The sequence below is a fragment of the Diabrotica virgifera genome, chromosome 6, assembly GCF_917563875.1.
Source record: "Diabrotica virgifera virgifera chromosome 6, PGI_DIABVI_V3a".
Classification (NCBI taxonomy): domain Eukaryota; kingdom Metazoa; phylum Arthropoda; class Insecta; order Coleoptera; family Chrysomelidae; genus Diabrotica; species Diabrotica virgifera.
The window spans coordinates 10,876,293-10,899,200 of NC_065448.1; the positions used below are offsets into that span (position 1 = coordinate 10,876,293).

The window sequence follows — 22,908 nt, forward strand, 5'->3', positions numbered from 1 at the left end:
AAATAAAATAAATTTCTTATATTTTGTTTGGTCTACTTTTTGAGCTATAGTTTGTTTCAATTCGCCACTGTATCTTTTGGTGAAGTCCTTACCTTGAGCATCATCAAAATCGTTGTTTGTAGGCCACAATTAGAACAAATTGGCTATAAGAAGGCTTCAAACCTACGCTTTAAAAGACATCGACGTTGAGGAGAAGTAGAAGGCAATAGAGAAAGAGCAAAAAGGTGAAAACAATAAAAAACAAAAGAGGAAAAAAGTACAGAAGAAAACTAAAGAATATAGAAGAAGAAAAGAACACATATTAGCTGCAAAAAGTTAGTTATCGAGGAAGTAAACAAAGAAAACTACCATTTAATTAAATAAATTTTTATTTAAATATATTTTTTTAATTTCATATACATATAGCTTCCCTTTTAATACTGTGTAAAGCAAAACATACATAATAATAAACACTGTAAGTAATTGACTCCAATTTATCAACAATTAATCAAACATTTTTCGAACTAACTATACTTCATTCCAATTACAAAATTGCAAATTAAGTAAATAGCACCAATCAGAGTACAGATATCATCTGCTAAATGTTGACTTTATATTAAATCTAGTGGACTCTGTTAATTTTTTCCACTTTTTAATAGTCGCCGCTTCAAAAATACGCTAAATTCATTGTTTTATCTATTGTTACGATAGGAAACCTCATATATTCTTACCTAGACCGGCTCTGACCATCCTACTTATCATTAAACTACCTCACTTCTGACACCAGTGTTACGTTTTTACTAAATTTATTTAACAGTGGTGTCAAAATTGGAGTCGTTTACTGTTAAGTCAGGATTGTCAAAGCAGACCTAGTTAAGAACATGTGCGGTTGACTATCGTAACACTACTTTCGCCCACAAAAATACTGACTGTTAATATTAATAACATTCCAAGTAATGTGAACCACCAACTGCATTGTCTAGACAATCTGAACATCGCCCATGTTAACTATTGGAATGAACTAAAGTGTTGAACAAAGTAATGAAACACAATCTCAAAGATGTTACTGGAGTCCATCAAAGAGCTTTACTTTCTGTCAGCCGGACGAACGTACTTAGTGCCTCCATTTTTCTCCCATTCCTTGTTAAACTCGTTCTCCAAAATTTCTGCCCCACGCTTTCTGGTTAGGCCGGTTTCTTCAAGGGAGAGTTCGCACATTTGCATATCGTCTTTGCCTGCAGAATAGAAATAAAATTAATATTGATACACATTAAATATACATAAATTAATAAATAAATTAATATTTCACAATATCTCAATAAGCAACGTATCAAGAAATAAAAATAAACGAAACATACGAAATTAAGAAACCATAAGATCGAAAATTAAGAAACGATAAGATTGAAAAATTTAGTAAATTAAGAAGTCTAAAACGATCAAATTAAAAAGTCAAATACTTTGAAAATTAAAAAGTAAAATATTTTGGAAATTGAAAAATTATACGAGACTGCAACGCCATATTAAGTTTTAGCAATTCTGCACGTTCAAATTACAGTGTACATGTAAAATTACAATTACAGCATTGTATTCTGTATTAGTGGAGTTCGATATTGAAGAAATCTAACTACAAGGGTGGTTTGATATAAATCTAGCAAGTTAGAAATTACACGATTTTCATTTTTTACGCTGAATTTAATATATCTGAGCTCGAATTGAAAGAAAATGCAATCGTCTACTTTCATATTTCAACCTCTTTATTATTGACGTGGTAATAATTCTTGTTGTTTCATATAGAGGTCGCTGCTGGTGTACTCAGTCATGTTATGTCAAACCACTCTCGTAATTTCAGGAACAAACTAAAAAATATGTGTAAGAACTATAGTATTTTAGCTCAATAAACTATTTAGAAATAAGGACATTAGATATCGATATCGGTAAGGTTTCTCGAAAGAATAAACGAGGAAAACATTCTCTAAATGTTCGAAAACATATAAAAATATATATATTCGAATTATAAATTTTTATTTACACATATTTTCTATATACATAAACATTTCATGGTAATTAGCAGCCAAAAGCAGTATTAAAATATCTCATAAAGAGAATATTAAAGAAAACTAAAGTCAAAGCTAGGTGGGGGACTAACAATTGACGAAAGATATAAGAAATTCATGCATATCACTAAAGGAAAATAAAATATAATGCAAATAAGTATTTACTTATACTGTTTCAAGAAAGTCTAAACAGTTTAGGAGACCATCAGAGTTCAAATAACTTTCAAAAATGGATGAAAATTTTGAAAATAGAGTAAAACAAGTTAAAGCAATGGGGTAAATGAAGTAAAAGCATAAGGAATAAGATAATACAGACAAAAATTAAGAAAAAAAGGAGTGTGCCTTAAAAGGGATACAGAACTATAAATTAAGTATGTTTTAGACTATAACATAAAATGATATAAGAAAATGGTATACTAAGTTTTGTCACAATGTAAAACAGGAAACAAAATCTGTTAACAGAAAATGTTATACAAATTAGAACATGTCCTATTTGATAACAATTTTTAGTACACAGGCATGCACAGTTAGGTTATTTTCGTTATACTGTCACATTTCACATTGGTTCTTGTAAGGTTAACTTTTCTTTTAAGAAATGTTGCAATGGAAGCAGCTGATAATAATAGAGTTTTCTTATCCATCATATAAAATATATTATATCTTTGTAATATAAAATATCAAAGATAAAACTAACTAGTTAAATGTTGAGAAAAATGAGGTTAAAATATTCTTAAAAGAAAATAAGAAGAAGAAAATTGAGGTTAACAGTACATGTACCATCACAAAAATATAAAAAAGTACTTTTTAGGATGTAATGCGCAGAATCACATAACATATTTTGATACCAAAATGTGACAATATAATACACAAAACTTCTTGTATTAATATTGTACACAATCATTTCGTGTAAGTTTTTGTTATACCATTTTCTTATATAATTTTATGTTATAGTCTAAAACAGACTTTAATCAAAAAGGCCATGTCAATAATTAGACATGAAAAAACCATGAAGTATAGGAAACCATGAAGAAAAACTGGACAAGCTGGACCAATCCTCTTATTAAAAGGTATTCAAATGAGAAGAACTGCAGATTGTATGGAATAAATACAGCCATACTTGAAGAATAACCTTATACATTGCAAGTTATATAAAAAAACACAGTTAAGTACAGAGCATGCCAACAATTTACTTACACATTCAACACTTGTCACCCGTGTCCTAAGAATAATCATAAACAACATTATTGTATTTATATCTACAGTCGAAAAATGTAAATAAATACAGTTTGAATCATAACTCATAACTATTAAGACATATACTAAGGTCAGGCTATTTGAACCTGACCTTAGTCAGGTTAGATGTCTAATTAATAAAATGTTATGGAATGGGATACAATGTGTTAAACTTGAATTACTTTTTTCGTTTTTTTTTTGTTAAAAGTTCACTTCTTTAAGTGCCATCAAGTTATGGATGTTGTTAATCATCATAGTACCTAACTCATAACTTTCGAAACAACTTCGAGAGTTGTTTTGAGTTGCATCCATACCATTTTCCTAGATTCTTCAGCTAAGATAATATTTCGTTGTCTCTGGTCTTGAAATATATCCTTTATGTATTCTTTCCATCTGTGTAATTATTATTGTTGTGTTTCCATAATGATCTTTCCCTCTCTGTCTAGCAGTATATTAGAGTTATTCCGTCTCTCCTCCGGAATTACATCACTTCGATGTCATTGATTTTGGCAATGTCTGGCTGGTTGTTACAAATATCTTGTATCTATGATCACGATCTTTGCATTTGATTTATTTATGAATAGCTCTGCATTGAAAGTCACCGTTATATTCGTTCTAAGAGCTTGGTCAATTGTTCCAAAGATTTGGCGAGAACCGTTGCAACATCTGATGTATACTGATTGATAATAAACCATCTTTATTGAAATCGTGTTGTGGTCGGTATCAATTTCGTTTAGAAATACTATAACAGTGATATATAATCAATGATACCTATATATACCCGATACCCATTGTCATAACTAGTCGTAAAACCAGTATTTATCACTGAATCACTTTTTTTCTGCGCAATTATTTCAATTCGATTAACTCACCTGATACGAGCAATATGGGCGGCTTATCCGGATGCAGTTCCATTTGCCTAGCTACATACTGTCCATCGAAATGGGCGTACCACCATCCTCTCCTGCTCTGGTCCGAGCCGGGCCTTTGGAACGGGATTCTGAAGAACCTCTGGCTGTTGTTGTCCAAAACCGGTTTTTGGGCTTGGACTTGGCGTTGGGGAGTCTTCACCGCCGACTCCATGACAGACCGAGGGGCGCGTTCGTTCTCGTCCATGATGGTGCGTTTGCGGTTCTTCGCTTTCCAGGCGTGGTAAACCTGAAGGAGTCAGATAGGATGAAAAACTTAATGATGATCATAGTATGAGATAGACGAGTAATTGAGGAAAAAAACAGTGAGGACATATGACAAAAGGGAGAAGGAAGAGAGACAATGGGAGACAATAAACAAGATGAGAACGCGGGAGAAGAACTTGGTATTTTACAGATTCAGAAAAGAATACGGCAAGTAGAGCTAGAAGGAATAGGAAAGGTGGATGGAGAACAAAGGTAGAAGTATAGAAAGATGAGAGATTAAATACAGTAACAGTGAGTGAGAAAAGAGATGAATAAGTAGAAGACAGTGTGAGTCAGGAGACGTTACCCAAAGACACGCTTGGAGAGATAAAGTGGATGGGAATAAGAAACAAAAGGATGGGAACGTTTAAAGAAACAAAAAGGATGTGAATAAGAAACAATGCGAGGAAGGGAATGCTTGGAGAGACAAAATGGATGGAAATAAAAAAGAAAAGGAGGATGGGAACGCCTGGAGAGGCAAAATGGATGGAAATGAGAAAGACGGGGAGGATGGAACACTTAAAGAGACAAAATAGATGGAGATAAGAAATAATGGGAGGATGAGAAAGCTTGGAGAGACGAAATGGATGGCAATAAAAACGAATGGACGGCAGGTAACGCTAAAAGAAACAAAGTTGGACGAGTAATTGATTATCTATTTGATTCTAAAGGAAATAAACCACAAATTTAATCAAAAATGTTTGGTTCCGTATCAGAATTTCTTTAACAATTTCGAAAGTAATTAAAATTGGGATTTCTTCCCATTAAATATGAATAATAATAAAATATTGATGTGCTTACCTTAAGACGACGATGAAATTCATGCCGACAAGCTTCTAGCAAGTCAATATCACAGGAAGTGTTGATAGTATCACGAAGTTCCGAGTATTTCCATTTAGACAGGTCATATTTGCTATTGGCCAAAGTAGCTTGATGGTTTCTGTGTGCTTCTGACCTATACATCGATAATAAACAAAAAATAGATGATTATAGCAAGAGTTGTTATAGCTAAAAACGTTCTGTTAGTGTTAGTTAAACGTGCTGTGGACATGCAAAATACATAATGGGTTAGAGAAATTACTACAGATATTTTGTTTAGTGATTAGTGGACAGGAAAAGTGCTAGGTAATAGTTAACAACATATTCAAACACAGAGGAAGTTCAAATAATAGTATTTAGCTCCTTTAACCTTTTAAATTCCAACGTTCCTATTTTGGGAACACGTTAAAAACATATGTTGGCTTCAGAAACTATTGAAATATTTACAAATATTGTAAGAAATATGCTTTCTGTATTCGTACTTTCTGTTGGCTGAGATTTTTACTTATGGAATTGATCTAAAAACCGCGAAAAATAACGTTCAAATCCATGTCACTTGCTTTTTGTGCTATAGTTTAAGCTGGGAGTTTATTTTTGAATAAGAACACAGTAAATGAATCATAGATAGCCGCAAAGATAAAGCTGATTACATCTCTCAAATATGCAGAGAGATAGAGGAACATGGCTGTCGAAATGAACCGAGGGACTTATTCCAAAAGATCAAACCCCTTACCAGAGAATATACACCTCAAACGTGGTCTGTAATAGATAAGGAAGGTAATTTAAAGACCGACACTGATGAAATATTGGAAACATGGCGAAACTACTGTGGCGAGCTATATAAAAATAACGAGGTATCAGCAGAAAATCAGTGGCCTTCTGACTACCCTAGAGAACCTACTGTCTTACTCGCTGAAGTCAAAGATGCAATTAAATCACTAAAAAGAAATAAATCCCTAGGCATTGATTCAATACCATGTGAAAAACTACAGTTACTAGGTGACAAAGGATTACATGGATCCATTCTATTTGTGTCGCTGTTTGGAATTGAGGAAAATGGCCATCTGATTGGTGTACCTCAATTTATATCCCACTACACAAAAAAGGAACTACTACCAGATGTGAAAACTACCGCACACTGTCACTAATAACACATGCTAGTAAAATATTGTTGCATATCATCAAAAACAGATTAAAAACCTATCTACATTACCAAATACCTCAGGAACAAGCGGGGTTTGTAAAGGGTAAAGGTACAAGGGAACAAATCCTGAACCTAAGACAACTCATTGAAAAGTCTAGAAAATTTCAAGTACCTATGATTATATGCTTCGTTGACTACAAAAAGGCATTTGATTGTGTAAGCTGGATAAATCTGTGGTCAATTTTAATAGAAATGGGTGCACCAATGCACCTGGTGACACTTATTAAAAATCTGTACCAGTGTAATATAGTGAAAGTACGACTAGATCAGAAGTTCTCAAACCAATTCAAGACCGAGAGAGGTGTTAGACAAGGATGCGTGTTGTCACCTGACTTATTTAATATTTATGGTGAACATGTTATGAGGATGGTTTTAGAAGGATGGGCCGGTGGAGTAACAGTAGCTGGTAGGAAAATCTCCAATTTAAAATTTGCTGATGACACTACACTTATAGCAGCAAATGAGCAAGAAATGGTTGATCTTCTGCGAAGAGTTGAGTACGAAAGCTATAAAGTTGGTCTGAAAATCAATAAAGCTAAGACAAAAATAATGGTGGTCGACAGATTCGACACTATTCAACTGACTAACATGTTATAGGAATACCAGATAGTAAACACCTTTATCTATCTCGGGTCTAGTATAACTAACGATGGTAACTGTGAAGCAGAAGTTCGGAGACGTATTGGTATGGCAAAAAATGCGATGAGTCGCCTAAATAAAGTTTGGAAAGACATCTATCTCTCAAAATATCAAGATAAGACTGATGAATGCCCTTGTATTCTCAATATTTCTATACGGAGCAGAGACTTGGACTCTTCGCGTATGCGACCTATATTAGTTCTACATCATCTGGACCATCTCAGAGTGGTTGGGGGTAGTTACCCCCTACGATAGGGGTTGAAGAAGTAAACACTACTCACAGTATATTCATTTATTATCAACTCGGAGTACGACTGTAAAGAGTTGGTGTGCTAATGTACGTTCACCCTCTGGTGTATTTCAATTATCAATGATGATTGATCACGCAATGAAATTAGAATGCCTCCCGATGTTTTCTGTGTATATAAATAAAAGAGAAAGTGTTGAAATTATTTATGCTGAGTCGGCTTTGGCCATGAATTAGGAATATGTAATATTGAATCGCTGACACCGCAGGATTGACAACTGGTACACTTGTGTGGAGTAATCTGGGTCACGTAATATGTATAATAAACAAGCGTGTGTTTGTTTACCAAGGACATTTAAATTTTAAAAGAGTGTGTCTTGCTCTTAATTGGATGCTTAATAATGGATGCTGTGAATCCCAATACAGAGCGTCAAAAAATTGATGCCTTTCTTTGAATTGAAACGTTTCCATTCTAAACCAACTCAATATTAAAAAAAGGCTATCCACAATATGGCTGCAACGAATTCTGCAATTCTTTAGTCACGTGGTTCGCAGAGGTGACGACAGTTTGAAGAGATTAATTGTTTCTGGAAACGTTCCGGGGAGAAGATCAAGAGGACGATCACCAACTAGATGGTCTGACCAAATAAAGCATTCAGCTGGAAACTCACTCTGCGAAGCTCTTAGAGCAGCTGAAGATAGAGACCAATGGAGAAACATTGCTAGGAATATTGGAAGAAATCACGATCCTCAATAATGGGGAAACGATAAGAGATAGAGAGAAATGAATCATATAAAAGAAATATGTACACACCACTGAGTAACTTATTTCTAAAGATATTACGTTCAGCATTCACTGTTCTCAAAATGGGAACGTTGGACACTGTTATTCAAGGTTTCCTAGAGAATTCCCGAGTCCAATTGGGCTTGGATTAGTCATTATAAGAGTGCTAGAGGAAAACACGTGGTTTTTATAATCATTTTGAGTTTTAGTTACGTTTCAATGGAGAAATGGATGTCTTTTTGAATCCAAAAAGTTGGGGGCAGTAAAAAAGAGCATATTTAAATTTATATTTATACTGAAATCATCTATACGCAGTCTATACAGACTTCTGGTAAAAGCACTTGATTACGTGGAAGCTTTAATCTCCACAGAACCAGTTGATATTGTAGTTCTTCCACCTGATTCAGTCGATCAAGGTACTGAAAGCGACGAGGATATTATTGACGATATAGATATTCATGACATATCAGACAGGTACTGCTATATCAAACAGATGCAAGATGACGTAGAAATCCGTGCTTTTGAGTCTTCCGACAAGGATAAGGAAGTAAATAGATAAGTTCAATGTAAATAGAAAGAGTGAGAGGATTGCAATTCAAACTCAAGCTCCCACGCCACCAAGAATAGACGATGCACACTTGGGCAAATCTAAGTTCGAAATACAGTGGAACCTCGATAAGTCGGCCCCCGATAACCCGGAAGTCCGGCTAACCCGGACCGATTTTCATCGAACAAACATTATATATATATAATCTTTTAAGTCCCTTTTACTTTTCAGTGTCGGGACAGGACAAACATTTCAACAATAAAAATGTATGTATTATGTTAAAACATTTTATCTGCAGCCCCTTCTGGAATGTCTTAAAAATATCGAATTTCATTCATAAAACTTCCCTTCAATCATAATGTAATATTTGAGAGATAATGGGTATCTGTGTAATTTGAACTATGTATATGATAGTAAAAATGACTCACGCACACGGCGGCGGCAGAGCGATGTTCATTATCGCAAACAACAGGCACCTGTTATTCCTTTATTTATTTTCAACTGTTTTTAAAAAATTGTTTTTTAAATGGTCTTTTAAACAATGAAAGAGTCACTGTTCTTAAATTACATAACGTCGTTCCGATGGCGGACCAGACGAAATTGACACAACCAAACTGACTGAGTTTTTTTACCTAGAAATGAATAATACTCTATATTGTCTATACTAAACTCTATACAACTATAGGTAACTGTGCATATATATTTCATATTATTTTGCTTATAAGGGACGTTATCTATAAGTATACCGTATTTTATTAATTTTTACCATGCTCTCCGGCTAACCCGGATTTTCGATAACCCGGATCGGCCGCGGTCCCGATTAATCCGAGTTATCGAGGTTCCACTGTATTTTCATTATTTTTGAAACCTGAAATAATTTATTTTCTTCGTCACAATACCGAACTCAGAAAGAGAAAAATATTCACAACTATATTGTTTCTGAGGAAGAACTTCTTCAGTTTTAGAGGTTACTTTTTAAATACCCACTGAATAAACTGGGGAGAACAAAAAGGTCATTTGTCACATTTAAGTGAGGGGTTATGTGCTTCAAATATGAAAAAATGCATATCACCAAAAAATGCAGTTGTTTCTTGACCCTGCCATCAGAAAAAAAAAATTGAGAAAATAGATGAAAAATCATGCATTCACATGCAGTTGAGATTATGTGCTAAAAACGTGGAAAAAATATAAAAAGAGCAAACCTGACCCTGCTATTAGAAATAATAAAATATATCAAAAATCGTTATTTATTGACATGCAGTTTGCAGTTAAGTTTATGTGCTAAAAACATGGCGAAAAACACCAAAAAATGCGGTTTTTACCGGATGTTCTGGAGAGAAAATGGCAAATCTAACCCCGCCATTTAAAAGAACGAAAAAAGTATACAATCATTTAGAAGTTTGCCAAAAATAACCTACATACATAAACTAAAAATTCTTTGAAAAATTCAAATATTTCTCCTAAGCTCAATTTTAAGCCAAAAAATCTGAAAAAGGAGTGTTTATGGGCATGAAAATGAATGTTCATGAATTTTTTCAGATCTCAAAGCAAGTGTATGTTTACTAATAGCAGGTATTGAACGAAACAATTTAATAAAATCAGAAATAAGCAATAAATACTAATTACAACACCTGCTAATCAACTGTACCTCCGATAGCCTATTGTTGAGAGAAAATGGGAGTTCTCCACAAGCGCAATACAATATACACAAATTCAAATTAATTGGTTGGTAAATAATTCAAAACAAAAACAAAGGAACTTTATAGATAATAACATATAAAAGGTAAAAACTTACAATCAAAACATCAACGGCGAAATCAACACTATTTCGCGTGTGTATACACTCGAGGTCTGAAGGCATTTGTTTTGTTATATCATAGGGGAAGAATTTCGGGTTCAAGTGGAACCCGCTCGACCGATCTCACATTCCTTAACCGCGATATCGATAAGAGGAACACATGGGTAGCGGAAAAGGGATGCTTTTCGAACTATTTTACACAACCAAATTAATTAATTTATGGGATTTCAAACAGCAAGATTGCTCAGGATTTTTTTTTTAAACAAATTTTGCGATAGGGGACCCCTGGGGCCAGCTAGGGATCTAAAAATTTGGTTAATCAGCGCAGTGCACATTTTATTATCCCGCTTTGGTCTCTACCCCATTTTTCTAAATAAGTTAGATCAGGTAAACATGTTTCTTGTGAAAGTGGCTCTTGCAGATATGTTGTAGTTGTTACTAAAACTGCGCAACTATCAAAATATATCTATGTTAGTGACAAAACGACATAAAACTAGGATTAGCAACTGTGATTAGTAAAATCCAAACGTGTTACCATTACTCTAAATCAGTTCTACCAACTGATTCGCTACGATACTATCGAATAAATACCTGTTCAACTTGTAGATTTTGTCCGGTTCTATAACGCCGCTGAATAATAGAAAATCATCGTTTAATTAGTTAGAAAAAATAAACATTTTATGATAAATGTTGATAATTTGGTGGTTTTGGTCTAGATGGAAGTATATATACACAAAATGTACAAAATGATGTACAACATTAGAAACCACATGCATTCCATTTGGACACTATTAACAAAATAGTTATTAGTGCTTTTATTTATTTATTTATTTATTTATTTATTTATTAACCATACAGACTAAATGTCTCATTACATGGCTAAAAAAGATATACATTTACAATTCTATAGTTTTAAATAGATGACTTTCTAAGTTATATAAAAATTATACAAATTATCTCATTATCACTTCCAGCATTGTAGAGGCTTGAATATTTTTTACATAGAGGTGTTTAAAATTTGACTTAGTATCAATTTATAAAACTTTGTCCGATTCAAGGACCAATCTACATCAATTAAACTGTTAAAATTGTTTAATAACTTAAGTGCATTGGCAAGGGGAGATCTTGTTGCAACAAGATTGTGAGGTATATTGAACATTAATGAAGATCGTGTCCGACGAGGAGCAATATTGAATGGAATGAGTGAAAGTAAATATGGGCTGTTAATCTTATTGTTAATTATATTGTATATAAACATAATTACCATTAAGTCCCTTCTTTGTCCTAGAGACAATATTTTAAACTCGTTTCTTAAGTGAGCCGACCTAACAGAATTATAATCAGGGCATTTTTTGTGTTTTTTAAAATACAAATACCGAAGAACTTTATTTTGTACCTTTTCTAATTCTTTAAGCGTTGACATATACTCACAAAACCATATGACGCTTGCAAATTCCAATTTAGGTCGCACTAAAGTAAAATAGAGAAATTTTATTGTATTAATATTTGTAAATGCCATTGTCTGTCTTCTAATAAATCCAAACAATTTGTTTGCCGCTGAGATCGACTGATTTATATGTTTCCCAAACGAAAAAACTTGATTGTATGTTACTCCCAAGTCTTTTACTTCAGTAACCCTAGCCAATCTCTCACCTCCCATCTCATAATCAAAAATAACTGGTTCCTGTAACCGAGTTATCGTCACAACTTTGCATTTATTAATATTAAACTCTAACTTATTAACTATACTCCATTCGTAAATACTATCAATGTCTCTCTGTAACTTAATACAATCACGTACTGACTGAATAATTTTGTACATTTTTAAATCATCTGCAAATAAAAGACACTCAGTATATTTACAAATAGAAGGAAGGTCGTTAATGAATATAATAAAGAGAAGAGGTCCTAAATTTGAACCCTGAGGAACTCCGGAATTGGCGTAAAACTTTCCTGATACATTACCTTTGTGTCGAACTATAAAACGTCTGTTTTCCAGATAACTTTTGATGAGTTTAATAAAATTATTAGACAAGCCATAAGTACTTAACTTTTTTAGTAACACATCATGATTAACGCGGTCAAAAGCTTTTCTAAAATCCGTGTATATCGTATCAAGTTGCAATTTAGTGCTTAATGTGTCAGCAACCTGATCTGCAAAAATAAATAAATTTGTATTTACTGACTTGTTTAGCACAAAACCGTGCTGTTGAGACATTATGTACTTTTCTATATATGAATATAACTTGTTATGTATAATTTGTTCAAAAAGTTTGGCGGGAGCACACATTATTGCTATAGGTCTGTAGTTTTCAATGTTTTGTAATGTTCCAGATTTATGTATTGGTGTAGTAACTGCAGTTTTCCAAATTGTAGGAAAGACTTTAGAATTAACTATGCTATTAAAAATATGTACCATCGGTTCAATCAACCACTCACTACAACCTTTTAATATATAAGGTGGAATACCGTCAGTACCCGCAGCTTTCTTTGGCTTTAATTTTTTTACAGCTTCTTTAAAATCATTGTAATCTATTGATTCAATTGCGAAAAAATAATTATGCAAGTAAGAACTATTACCAAAATCTAAATTATAAGTCGCTTTATCTGAGTTGTATGTAGATGCAAAAATCTTAGCAAATACTTCAGCTGTATTTTCACCATCAACATTCTGACCTAAGTAAACAAAATTTCCAGCATGAGTACAATTGGATTTTTTGTTTTTAATATAGTTCCAAAAATAATTTATATTACCCTCCACATTTTGTTGCACTTCTTTTAAATATTTATTCTCTTCTATTTTTATTAAGTATTTTAATGCACGTCTGCTTTCCTTGTATTTTTCTAAATAGTAATTTGAGATGTTCTGTAATTTTCTGAATTTATTTTTATTTTTAATTAAATCTTTTATTTCTTGTGTATACCAACTAGGAAATAATTTGGAATTATTGAATGTTTTAAATTTTGGTACACAATTCTGTATAATTTTATTCCATATTTCATAAAAAGTTTCTAAAGCTAAGTCTACATTTGTTTCATTTTTTACTGCGTCCCAATTTGTATTTCGGACATTATTAACCAAAAGTTCAAAATTTGCTTTTTTATAATTATATTCATTGGACAAATTTACTTCAAATTTTTGCTTATTACTTTTATTGTAGACTATATTAAAATTAAGAGTAGGGTGATAATGATCTTCCTTTACAAATGGCGTTAAGTCTTGTGTTACTACATATTTTGATGAATGATTTTCAGAGCATATTATCAAGTCAAGTGTTTTACCTTGAAAATTTGTAATGTTATTAAAAAGCTTAAATGAATTAAAATCTAAAAATGATTGCAAAATATTTAATTTAGTATTAGAAACATTGATCTCACTCACGTAACCTTTAATTTCTGGTATATTAAAATCACCAAATATATACGTCTTTTCAATATCAACAATGTTATCTTGAAGGAAATTTACTAGTTGTTCATATATATTATCAGAGCTGTTTGGGGGTACATATAAAGCAAAAATTGTATGTTTTTCATTACCTGCTAATTTAATATGAATCGCTATTGCCTCAAATTTTGTACAATGTTTGAAAATTTGTGCAATTTTATACTCCTTTCTTACTGCCACAAGAACTCCCCCTCCTCTAGTTTTTCCAGTGAATTCTAAATCCCTATCTGCCCGTATTAAATTATACATACTTGTATCAACAATTTCACCATCCCTAACCCCATCTTGAATCCATGTCTCTACTGCAATTATAATATCGAATTCCAAGGTTTGTGAACCCCTATAAAAATCATGTGTTTTTGTATTCAAACCCCTACAATTCTGGTAATAAACATTCAGGTTGTTTGTTATGTCTTATAGCTATTATTGCAGTAAGCCCAGATACTGTAAATAGTATTTTAATACAATGTTATTAAAGTAGAAAATATAGCGCCATCATACATATTATCGCTGGAAAAAGGATAACTCATTTTTATGAGCAGATACTATAATACAACTGCCAATTACTTAATACGGAAGAACATAGATCTGAAACCTCTAAACCACATACCACACATGAGTACCTCTTGACAGATTTGCGAACATATTGTGAAAAGTAATTTATATTTGATTTTTCTTGCAGCAAAATAGTCAGTAAAGTAATAAAACTGTAACGTTAATATTGACAGATTGTTATACAAAAAGAAAATATAAACATGTAAAAAAGCCCAGCCCAAAAATTTCAGACCTATACACATATAAGCAATGGCTAAATATATTTAAAATATGTAGAAGTAGCTTCAATAATTTATCAGTATAGTACATTTTAAACAAGATTACATTTTTTGGAAAATACGTCTGATGTATTTACGTACTGAAACCAGTTAACTTACATTTATCCATTAAAACCTGTAACCTCTATGTAACAAAAAAAAACAAGAACTCATTGATGTATTGATGTACCGAATAAAAACTAGACCTGCTAATTAAATTAAACTATTTTAAGTTGGATTCATTTGAACTTATATTCGTAACAAATAAAATTTCAAATGAAAACTTATCCTCATTAAAATAGTCAAACATGTAAACAAAAGATAAGAATAAGTTTAAAAATTTCATATCAATATAATGTATCTAATGTTTTTCGTACCTAATTAAGAAGCTCATTCTCGTTCTGAATGGTTCTGACACCGTTGCCAGTATTGACATAAATCTTTCCGTTCATTGACCACGCACTTTTAACACCATATTTTTTCTTAGCAGCTAAGAGAAGTTTAAACCGAACTTGAGTAAGGTCTTCATTCAGAAATATTCCCGTATTTATAAGCTTGTTTCTGGATTTATATACTTCATTCCGCTTCAGGTTGGTTACAAATTCAACGATGATACTCCTAGGTTTCTGCTCATCTTCAATCTTGCCCACCCTAAATATTCTATTTACTTCCACTAGTGAACATTTAATTTTCATTTGGTCATTAATTAATGTCAAAACTTTGCTTATCACATTCTCAGACGCTTCTTCTTTTACTCCAACAAATCTCAAACTATTCATTCTTGCTGTCTGATTTAGATTATCCAATGTCTGATTAATTATTATAATTTTCATTGCATTGTTTTTTTCTTTTTCTTCTAGGCGATTTAGTTTTGTAACTGCATTATTCAGTGTTGCATCTAATGCTTCAAATTTTTGAGTTAATTTGTCAAGTTTATCTTCTATTTTGCTAAGTGAATTTGTCAATACCTTTGTTATAATGGCTTCCATAGCACTTTCATCGGTTACACTACTGCGCACAGATCTGGTACTCATCATAAAACCTATGAGAACTGGCAACACAGGATAGAAAATTCGATTACAGATAATAGAATAGAAAAAAAAATGGATTTAACCAAGAAAAAACCTTAGTAATTGTAAGTAATTTCTGTATTGTTACTAATGGTTTATCCGTACTTGATATGCACTGGAGACAAAACATAAAACTTCGAACAATTCCACTTAAAAGTCACAGTATTCTGGAGCTCACTGAATGTGGTGTTCACAGTACGAAAGTCATTACTCTACCTAACCTTTATGCCTTAACTATATTTATAACATAAATATTCAAGGCAAGAATTGAGAAGACTAATATTATACAGGGTGTTTCTTTGAGAAAGTAACAAACGAAAAAAGAGGACACTTGGCGATCTCAAAAATTATAAACTTAATAGGTCGGAATAGTTTTTCAATATTTATTAATCCGGACCTGCATTTCGTATAATTATAAATCGATTAGACACCTTAAGGTGATACAGTAGCGATCAACAGGTAGCCAAAACGCGTTCCAAGATTGCGGCTGTAATTTTGAATATTTTTTTGAGATATTTGGCACACGTATTCGTAATATAATAAAGAATGGCGGTACAGAGCCCAATTTAAAAAATATTTTAATATGTGGAAATTACTCTGTAATTAAATACAATATTAAAAAACGAGCCTGTACCGCCATTAAGAAGAATAAAAAAATACACTTTTTTCAAATAAACTTTTTTATCTGATGCCTAGATTTTATGTCATTTTGGAACTACTAATGAAACAAAAAATTTTAGTAGTTCCAAAATGACACAAAATCTAGGCATCGGATAAAAAAGTTTATTTGAAGAAAGTGTATTTTTTTTCTCTTCTTAATGGCGGTACAGGCTCGTTTTTTTAATATTGTATTTAATTACAGAGTAATTTCCACATATTAATATATTTTTCAAATTGGGCTCTGTACCGCCATTCTTTATTATATTACGAATACGTGTGCCAAATATGTCAAAAAAATATTCAAAATTACAGCCGCAATTTTGGAAAGCGTTTTGGCTACCTGTTGATCGCTACTGTATCACCTTAAAGAATATTCGCGTGTCAAATATAAATAAAATATACAGTGCAGATAAAAAGTTATTATCCAAAATGCGAAGTTGGCAAAATAGATAAAACACACAGTATCTTTGTTATTGATTAAGAAGTAAGAACCCATTAAGTATGCAAAATTTTTTCTTGATTTTGAAAAAGCATTTGGTAGAGTAAACCGAGAACAAATATGTTTAATATTGGAAAAATATGGCATACCAAACAAATACATAAATGTTATAAAACTATTTTATGGAAATTACTCGGCACAAATACAACATAATGAAAAACTAACACGCAACATGCAAATACACACTGGAGTTCAACAGGGTTGCGTCCTATCACCGACACTATTCACGATCACTATCATTTTAATAGACTGGATCATGACTAATGCAATCAAAAACAAAACAGGAATACGGTGGAATGTGTTCAATCAACTTGTTTGGAGTTTGCAAATGGCATCTGTTTGTTCTCAGAAAAGAGGCAAGACATGCAGAAAAAAAACCAAAAGAATAGTAAAAGAGGCACAAAAAATAGGCATGAACATCAATATCCGGAAAACAAAAATAATGAAAATGAATACATATAGAGAGATGGGAATACATATACATAAATGAAGAAGACATTTATAATGTAGAAAACAGATGAATAAAGCTCGAATAGCGTATCACTCGTTAAACAATATATGGAAATATAGAGAACTATCCAAGAACACGAAAATAAGGATCTTCAACACTAATGTAAAAAGTGTCTTAGGTACTACATGGAAGTCAAACCTGGAAAACATCCAAAAGTAACTTGAATAAGGTTCAGGTATTTATTAACAAATGCCTTAAGAGAATAGAAGGAACATATTGGCCAAATATAATATCCAATGAGGAAAAGGGATGAGAAAAATCATAACAAAGGAAGTCCTTGAGTATAAGCCGACAGGAAACAGAAGTGGAAGACCATCAGAAACCTGGAAGAGAAGTACAGTCACCTCCCGTTTATCTGCGACATATAAATATATGCGTTTTAAAGAAAATTGCAGTCTATTCCCAATAAATACATATTATAGTAATTTATTATTATAAGCAGAAATATAATAGTCTATTGTTGAAGTGTAAAGTAACCAACAAATACGCGTGACTTTGGATTTTCTTTTTCTTTTTTGGATTTATGTATTTGACTTCCATTTACGGCATATCCGTGATTTTCGTTATCCGCGACAACCGTGCCACCCAACCCCACAGATACACGGGAGTTGACTGTATAGAGAAAGAATTAGAAAACGCAAAAAACATGGACAGAAATAAAAATGGATGCAAAAGATAGAAACATGTGGAAGAGAACCGTAGAAGTTCCAAACGGAACCAAGAGGATTAAGTAAGTTAAGTAAGCATTAAGTAAAGGAATTTTGAGGAGATCGTCTAAGTGTCCCCTTTTTACAGTTAACCTACGTTAGTGTCTCAAAGAAACACACTCTATAAAATAAATATCTCGCAAGGACCTCATCACACTGTAAGTATCGTGAAACCGACAAACTATAAGAATACTGAAGTACGTACTTGCGAATCATAGGTGGACTTTCTTCAATTGATCCGTTGCTTTCTTGTGCTAGTCGCAAGGCCAATTCCCTATCTTGCTTTTCTTGGTCTTCCTGTTCTTGGAGACGTCTTTGCTCTTCTTCATCCTTGGCATGCTGCTCCTGAAGTTTTTTTGCTAATAACCTATCAGCCTCTTCCTATTAACAAAAGCAACATATATACTGTTAACAAGAACTTTAAAAATAGTTCGTTTATAGTTTTAAAAAATACTAATTAGTTATTTTATAGTCTTCGGCGAAATAATGTTAAGTACCTGCTTCCTTCTTTCTTCCTCCTCAATTTTCCTTCTAGCTTCCATTTCAGCTTTAAGTCTCCTGTTTTCTTCCTCCTCCCTCAGTCTTCTTTCCTCTTCTTCCTTTAACTTCCTCTGTCTTTCCATCTCTTCCTGTAACTTCCTCAGCCTTTCCTGCTCATCAGCGATCTTCTGCTCTTGGATTTTCTTCTGTAACGCTGCCATTTGTAGGTTTACCTTGTCGGATAAGGATTTGTAGAGGTTTTCTGCGGTTGCTTTATCGATTTTATCATCTTTCTAAAAGACCAATGAGACAATAACAAAGAAAGTTGAATAATAGTATAATAAGTAGTCTTCTGATATGCGTTTCATAACATACATAACTAAAACCTACCTTAATTCTATCAATAGCTGCATCAAACTGAGTCTTTAAATTATTAATGTCATTCCTCACAGAGTCTTTGTCTTTTTTGAGCTGCTGTGCACTCTGTTCTATTTGTGCCAAGGTTGAGTTCAGTTTTTTGATATTTCTGAGTGTATTTATTCTGGGTCCATGCTTCTTCCTCACAAGATAACCTCTAACGACTTTCTGCATGAATATAAGTTGTTTGTTTCTGTACTTGATTAAGTTTTTCACTAAAATAGACAGAGAAAAGAAAATTATTGTACAAAAATGGTGCCAAGTGTGGGGGGCGAGTATACATGGATTAACTTAAATAGATTTAAACATGATATTCTCATAACCATCTTGAAAAAAGCGGGATTAGATGATAGAGACTTGCGAATCATATATGATTTATATTAGAACGAAACTGCCAACATTAAAAAAGGATGATCAGTTGACAGAGGCAATCTCCCTAGATAGAGGAGTGAGACTAGGATGCATTCTGTCCGCTGTGTTATTTAATATGTACTCTGAACTTCTGATTAGGTTGTTCCAGTTATTTCTGAATTCATCATACACTTTAGACTTAATGTTAGTATATACGTCTTGAACATCGAGGGGCATGGCCATTGGTATGTTTAAATTTCTTCCTATATTAGCTAGGGTGTCAGCTTCTTCGTTACCCGGGATATTTAAATGTCCTGGTATCCATGCTAATCTGATGTCAAAGTCATTTTCAGTTGCATGAACTATAAGTCTTTTTGTTTCAATAGGCCAAAACTCATACATTTTTGACTGCACAACTGGTGATTTTTTCAATTGAATCAGCAAAAATGATTATTCTGAATAAGTTTTTCCTAAGTGCTAATTTAATTGCCTTATAGATTCCTATGACCTCAGCTATGGAGAGGTGGTTTGTAAGGTCTTTATTCGATGCATCAGTGAATATATAGGTATGGGTTGCTTTATATTTTTCTGTGTTTATAAAAAATTGTTCTTTGATCATGGGATCATTTTTTTAGATTCAAAGGGACTGTCTTCACTATACTACATAGTGTATATTATAAGGAACTTCATATCATGGGAAGTTGTTTGACTTGTAAATGTCCTTGAGATATGACATGAATTCAGCTAAACCAGCTATCAAATAGGGTGTATTGTCATCTCTCCAAAAGGCTGGTCTATTTATTAATATTCTTCTGGTACTTGAAATTAATTCGGTTAGAGGGTGGTTTCAAATACATAAAATTTTCTTCAAAAACCCTATGGTTAATAGTTTCCTTCTTTGTTCTGGTACTAGTAAGTTTGTCTCTGCTAATAGCGCTGCATGTGGAGTTGACTTCATACAATCAAGAGCTATTCTAACACCTTCAAAAAAGATTGAATCCAGTTTATTTAGGATTGATTTATTGGCTGGTTTTATAAAGAGTCCACCGAAGTTGTTTGTTGTTTGTTTCTTTATAATTTGTCTGTCATAATAAATATAATATAATGTCAAACCAATCAAATACACTGCTCAAAATTATCAAATGTTACTAAGAGTCGTATCAGTTTTATAGGAACCAGCTGTACAGCCGGTTCCTAAAAAAACTGATACGACTCTTAGTAAGATTTGATCATGTTGAGCAGTGTATTTGATTGATCTGACATTATATTTATTATGACAGACAAATAATAAAATAAACAAACAATAAGCAACTGATTACATATTATGTTAATTCATAAATTGTACTAATTATTAAGGTCTAAATGTTTATATTATTTTGAATTCCCGTATTTTATAAAGAGTATATTATAAATGATAGTTTTTACATCAAATAGATCACATAATTATTGTAAACGTGGATTATACAACAAATTATACAACAAATACACAACAAACGTGGATTACGTTACGAGAGTACTGTCATTTGAATCGTAATATGATTTTTTTCGAATCATGAAAAAACTAATAAGTATTTTAGAAAAATTTAAACGCAGGATGAAAGATTACATTATTACCGAGGGCGGAAAGCCCCTTAGAATAAACAATCAGTTTCTATTGAATGAAATATTTGAAATTAAATATCACACTTCTCTTTTATTTTCAGCCCTGTAACTTATTAAAATAAATATTATAGAAGTTTTCAGGGACTTTCAGCCCTCGGTAATAATATAGTCTTTCATTCGGAGCTTAAATTTTTCATAAATATTTATTAGTTTTCTCAGGATTCGAAAAAATGAATACCTACAATTAAAATACATTGAGAATTTTGACATGCGTCACAATTTTGCATTAACTCAATGTAAAATTCTAAACTGTTGAATTCCAGCTTCCCTAATTATTTGACATCAAAAGACATTAGAAACTATTTGTAGAGTATTGAAAACAACTGTTAAAATTGGTCTACATAATTAAACATATTCCAAAATTTTGTAATAATACATTTCAGTTTTCAGCCCAAACTTAGGCCACACACAATGCAATAATGTTCACATTTTTGAACTGTCAATATTTTTATTTTATCATCTATTGTTTAAAAACAATACAGTTGATAAGATACCCTCAGCTGAGGAGAAAGTATTCCTAATAATAAAGATTTATAATAAAGTCTAATAACCGTGGAACAGAATAAGCTATCTGACAAATTTTAAGATTTGGCAGTGACATTGACAGTATGTAAATATTTAGTATTTATCCTTCAAAATACACTGCTCAATTTTCTACAAAATACGCTTCAAGAGTCGTATCAGTTTTTTTTTGGAACCAGGTGTACATCAAATGAATTTTTCAGAGCAGCCGTCTCTAAAGTCTGAATAGCTATGATCATTGCCGACCTCCGTCGCGGATATGGCATTTGAAGAAAATAGGAAAAGCGATATCAGCGTTTGTAATGACGAAATCCTTTTCAGAAGTCACGATTTTCCACTTGGTACCAAAATATCTATTATCAGATGCTATATATCTTCTACATTCTACGATATTATATTGAGTGGAGGCCTGGACTCTTTCCGAAGCTTCTTTAAGAAAACTCAAGGCATTCGAGATGTGGTGTTACAGACGCATTTTAAGAATTTCATGCGTGGATCGTGTGACTAATGTTGAGGTTCTACGTGAAATGGGCGAGAATGAACAGAGATATGGCTTGTTGCAACTCATTCTCCAGGTCAAGGTATTTGAAAAGAGAGAATCAGGCAGAAGAAGAATATCTTGGCTTCAAAACCTGAGAAAGTGGTTCAATACATCTATATTGTATAACCAGACCAATCCGAATATCCGGAACGGATAGGCACCGTAAGATGAACTTAAATCATAACTTACTTTTAATAACCGTGAGAGCGCAAAACTGTGCCTTGATCCATCTTGCCCTAACCAACCATTTCTTGACTTGATTCACAATTGCTTTCAAATTCTCCGTATCAGATTTCATGATGCTATCAAATTCGGCAAATTTTCCAGGTCTGAAGAACACTTTTGTTACACCAAACTTGAAATCCTTATCATGTAGCTTCAAGGCATGCAGCATCGACTAAAAATGAGCAGAATAATTAGTAAAATTAGTCTTATATGTAAAACATTTTTAAATTTACCTCGCAAAACTGTTTTGGAGAAAGCATGGATAACTCTTTGGGAAGATATTGCTTGTACATCGAATGGAGCTCGTTGAAAGACGTTCTGCTTGGATAACCGTACTCCATGAGTTCCAGGACGTTGGTCATTCCAGAACACTTCAGCTGCATCAAGCTCAAGTTTCCATCGAATTGCTGGTCTACCATTCTGGAGTTTGGTTTAATACACCGGATAAAGTTAGTTCCCTATAATGTATAATAATTGTTATAAAACATATACCTTTTTTAAAACACTTTTTAAAATTAATAGACCGG

At 32.6% G+C, this 22,908-nt stretch overlaps 1 protein-coding gene across 3 annotated transcripts in view; it reads right to left on the minus strand.

Moving 5' to 3' along the window:
- Positions 1-350: 350 nt before the first annotated feature.
- LOC114331957 (myosin heavy chain 95F) overlaps positions 351-22,908 on the minus strand; it is a 118,503-nt gene continuing 95,945 nt past the window's right edge. For 2 of the 3 annotated variants that reach the window (XM_050653292.1, XM_050653293.1), the window contains exons 12-20: positions 22,615-22,839; positions 22,346-22,553; positions 19,054-19,295; positions 18,681-18,956; positions 18,389-18,564; positions 11,071-11,109; positions 5,243-5,396; positions 4,139-4,424; positions 351-1,214 (exon numbers count right to left, since the gene is read on the minus strand). In XM_050653292.1, the coding sequence (XP_050509249.1) occupies positions 1,066-1,214; positions 4,139-4,424; positions 5,243-5,396; positions 11,071-11,109; positions 18,389-18,564; positions 18,681-18,956; positions 19,054-19,295; positions 22,346-22,553; positions 22,615-22,839 (1,755 nt within the window). In that variant the 3' untranslated portion in view covers positions 351-1,065. The remainder of the gene's footprint in view (positions 1,215-4,138; positions 4,425-5,242; positions 5,397-11,070; positions 11,110-18,388; positions 18,565-18,680; positions 18,957-19,053; positions 19,296-22,345; positions 22,554-22,614; positions 22,840-22,908) is intronic. The other variant, XM_050653294.1, reaches the window with a different exon arrangement.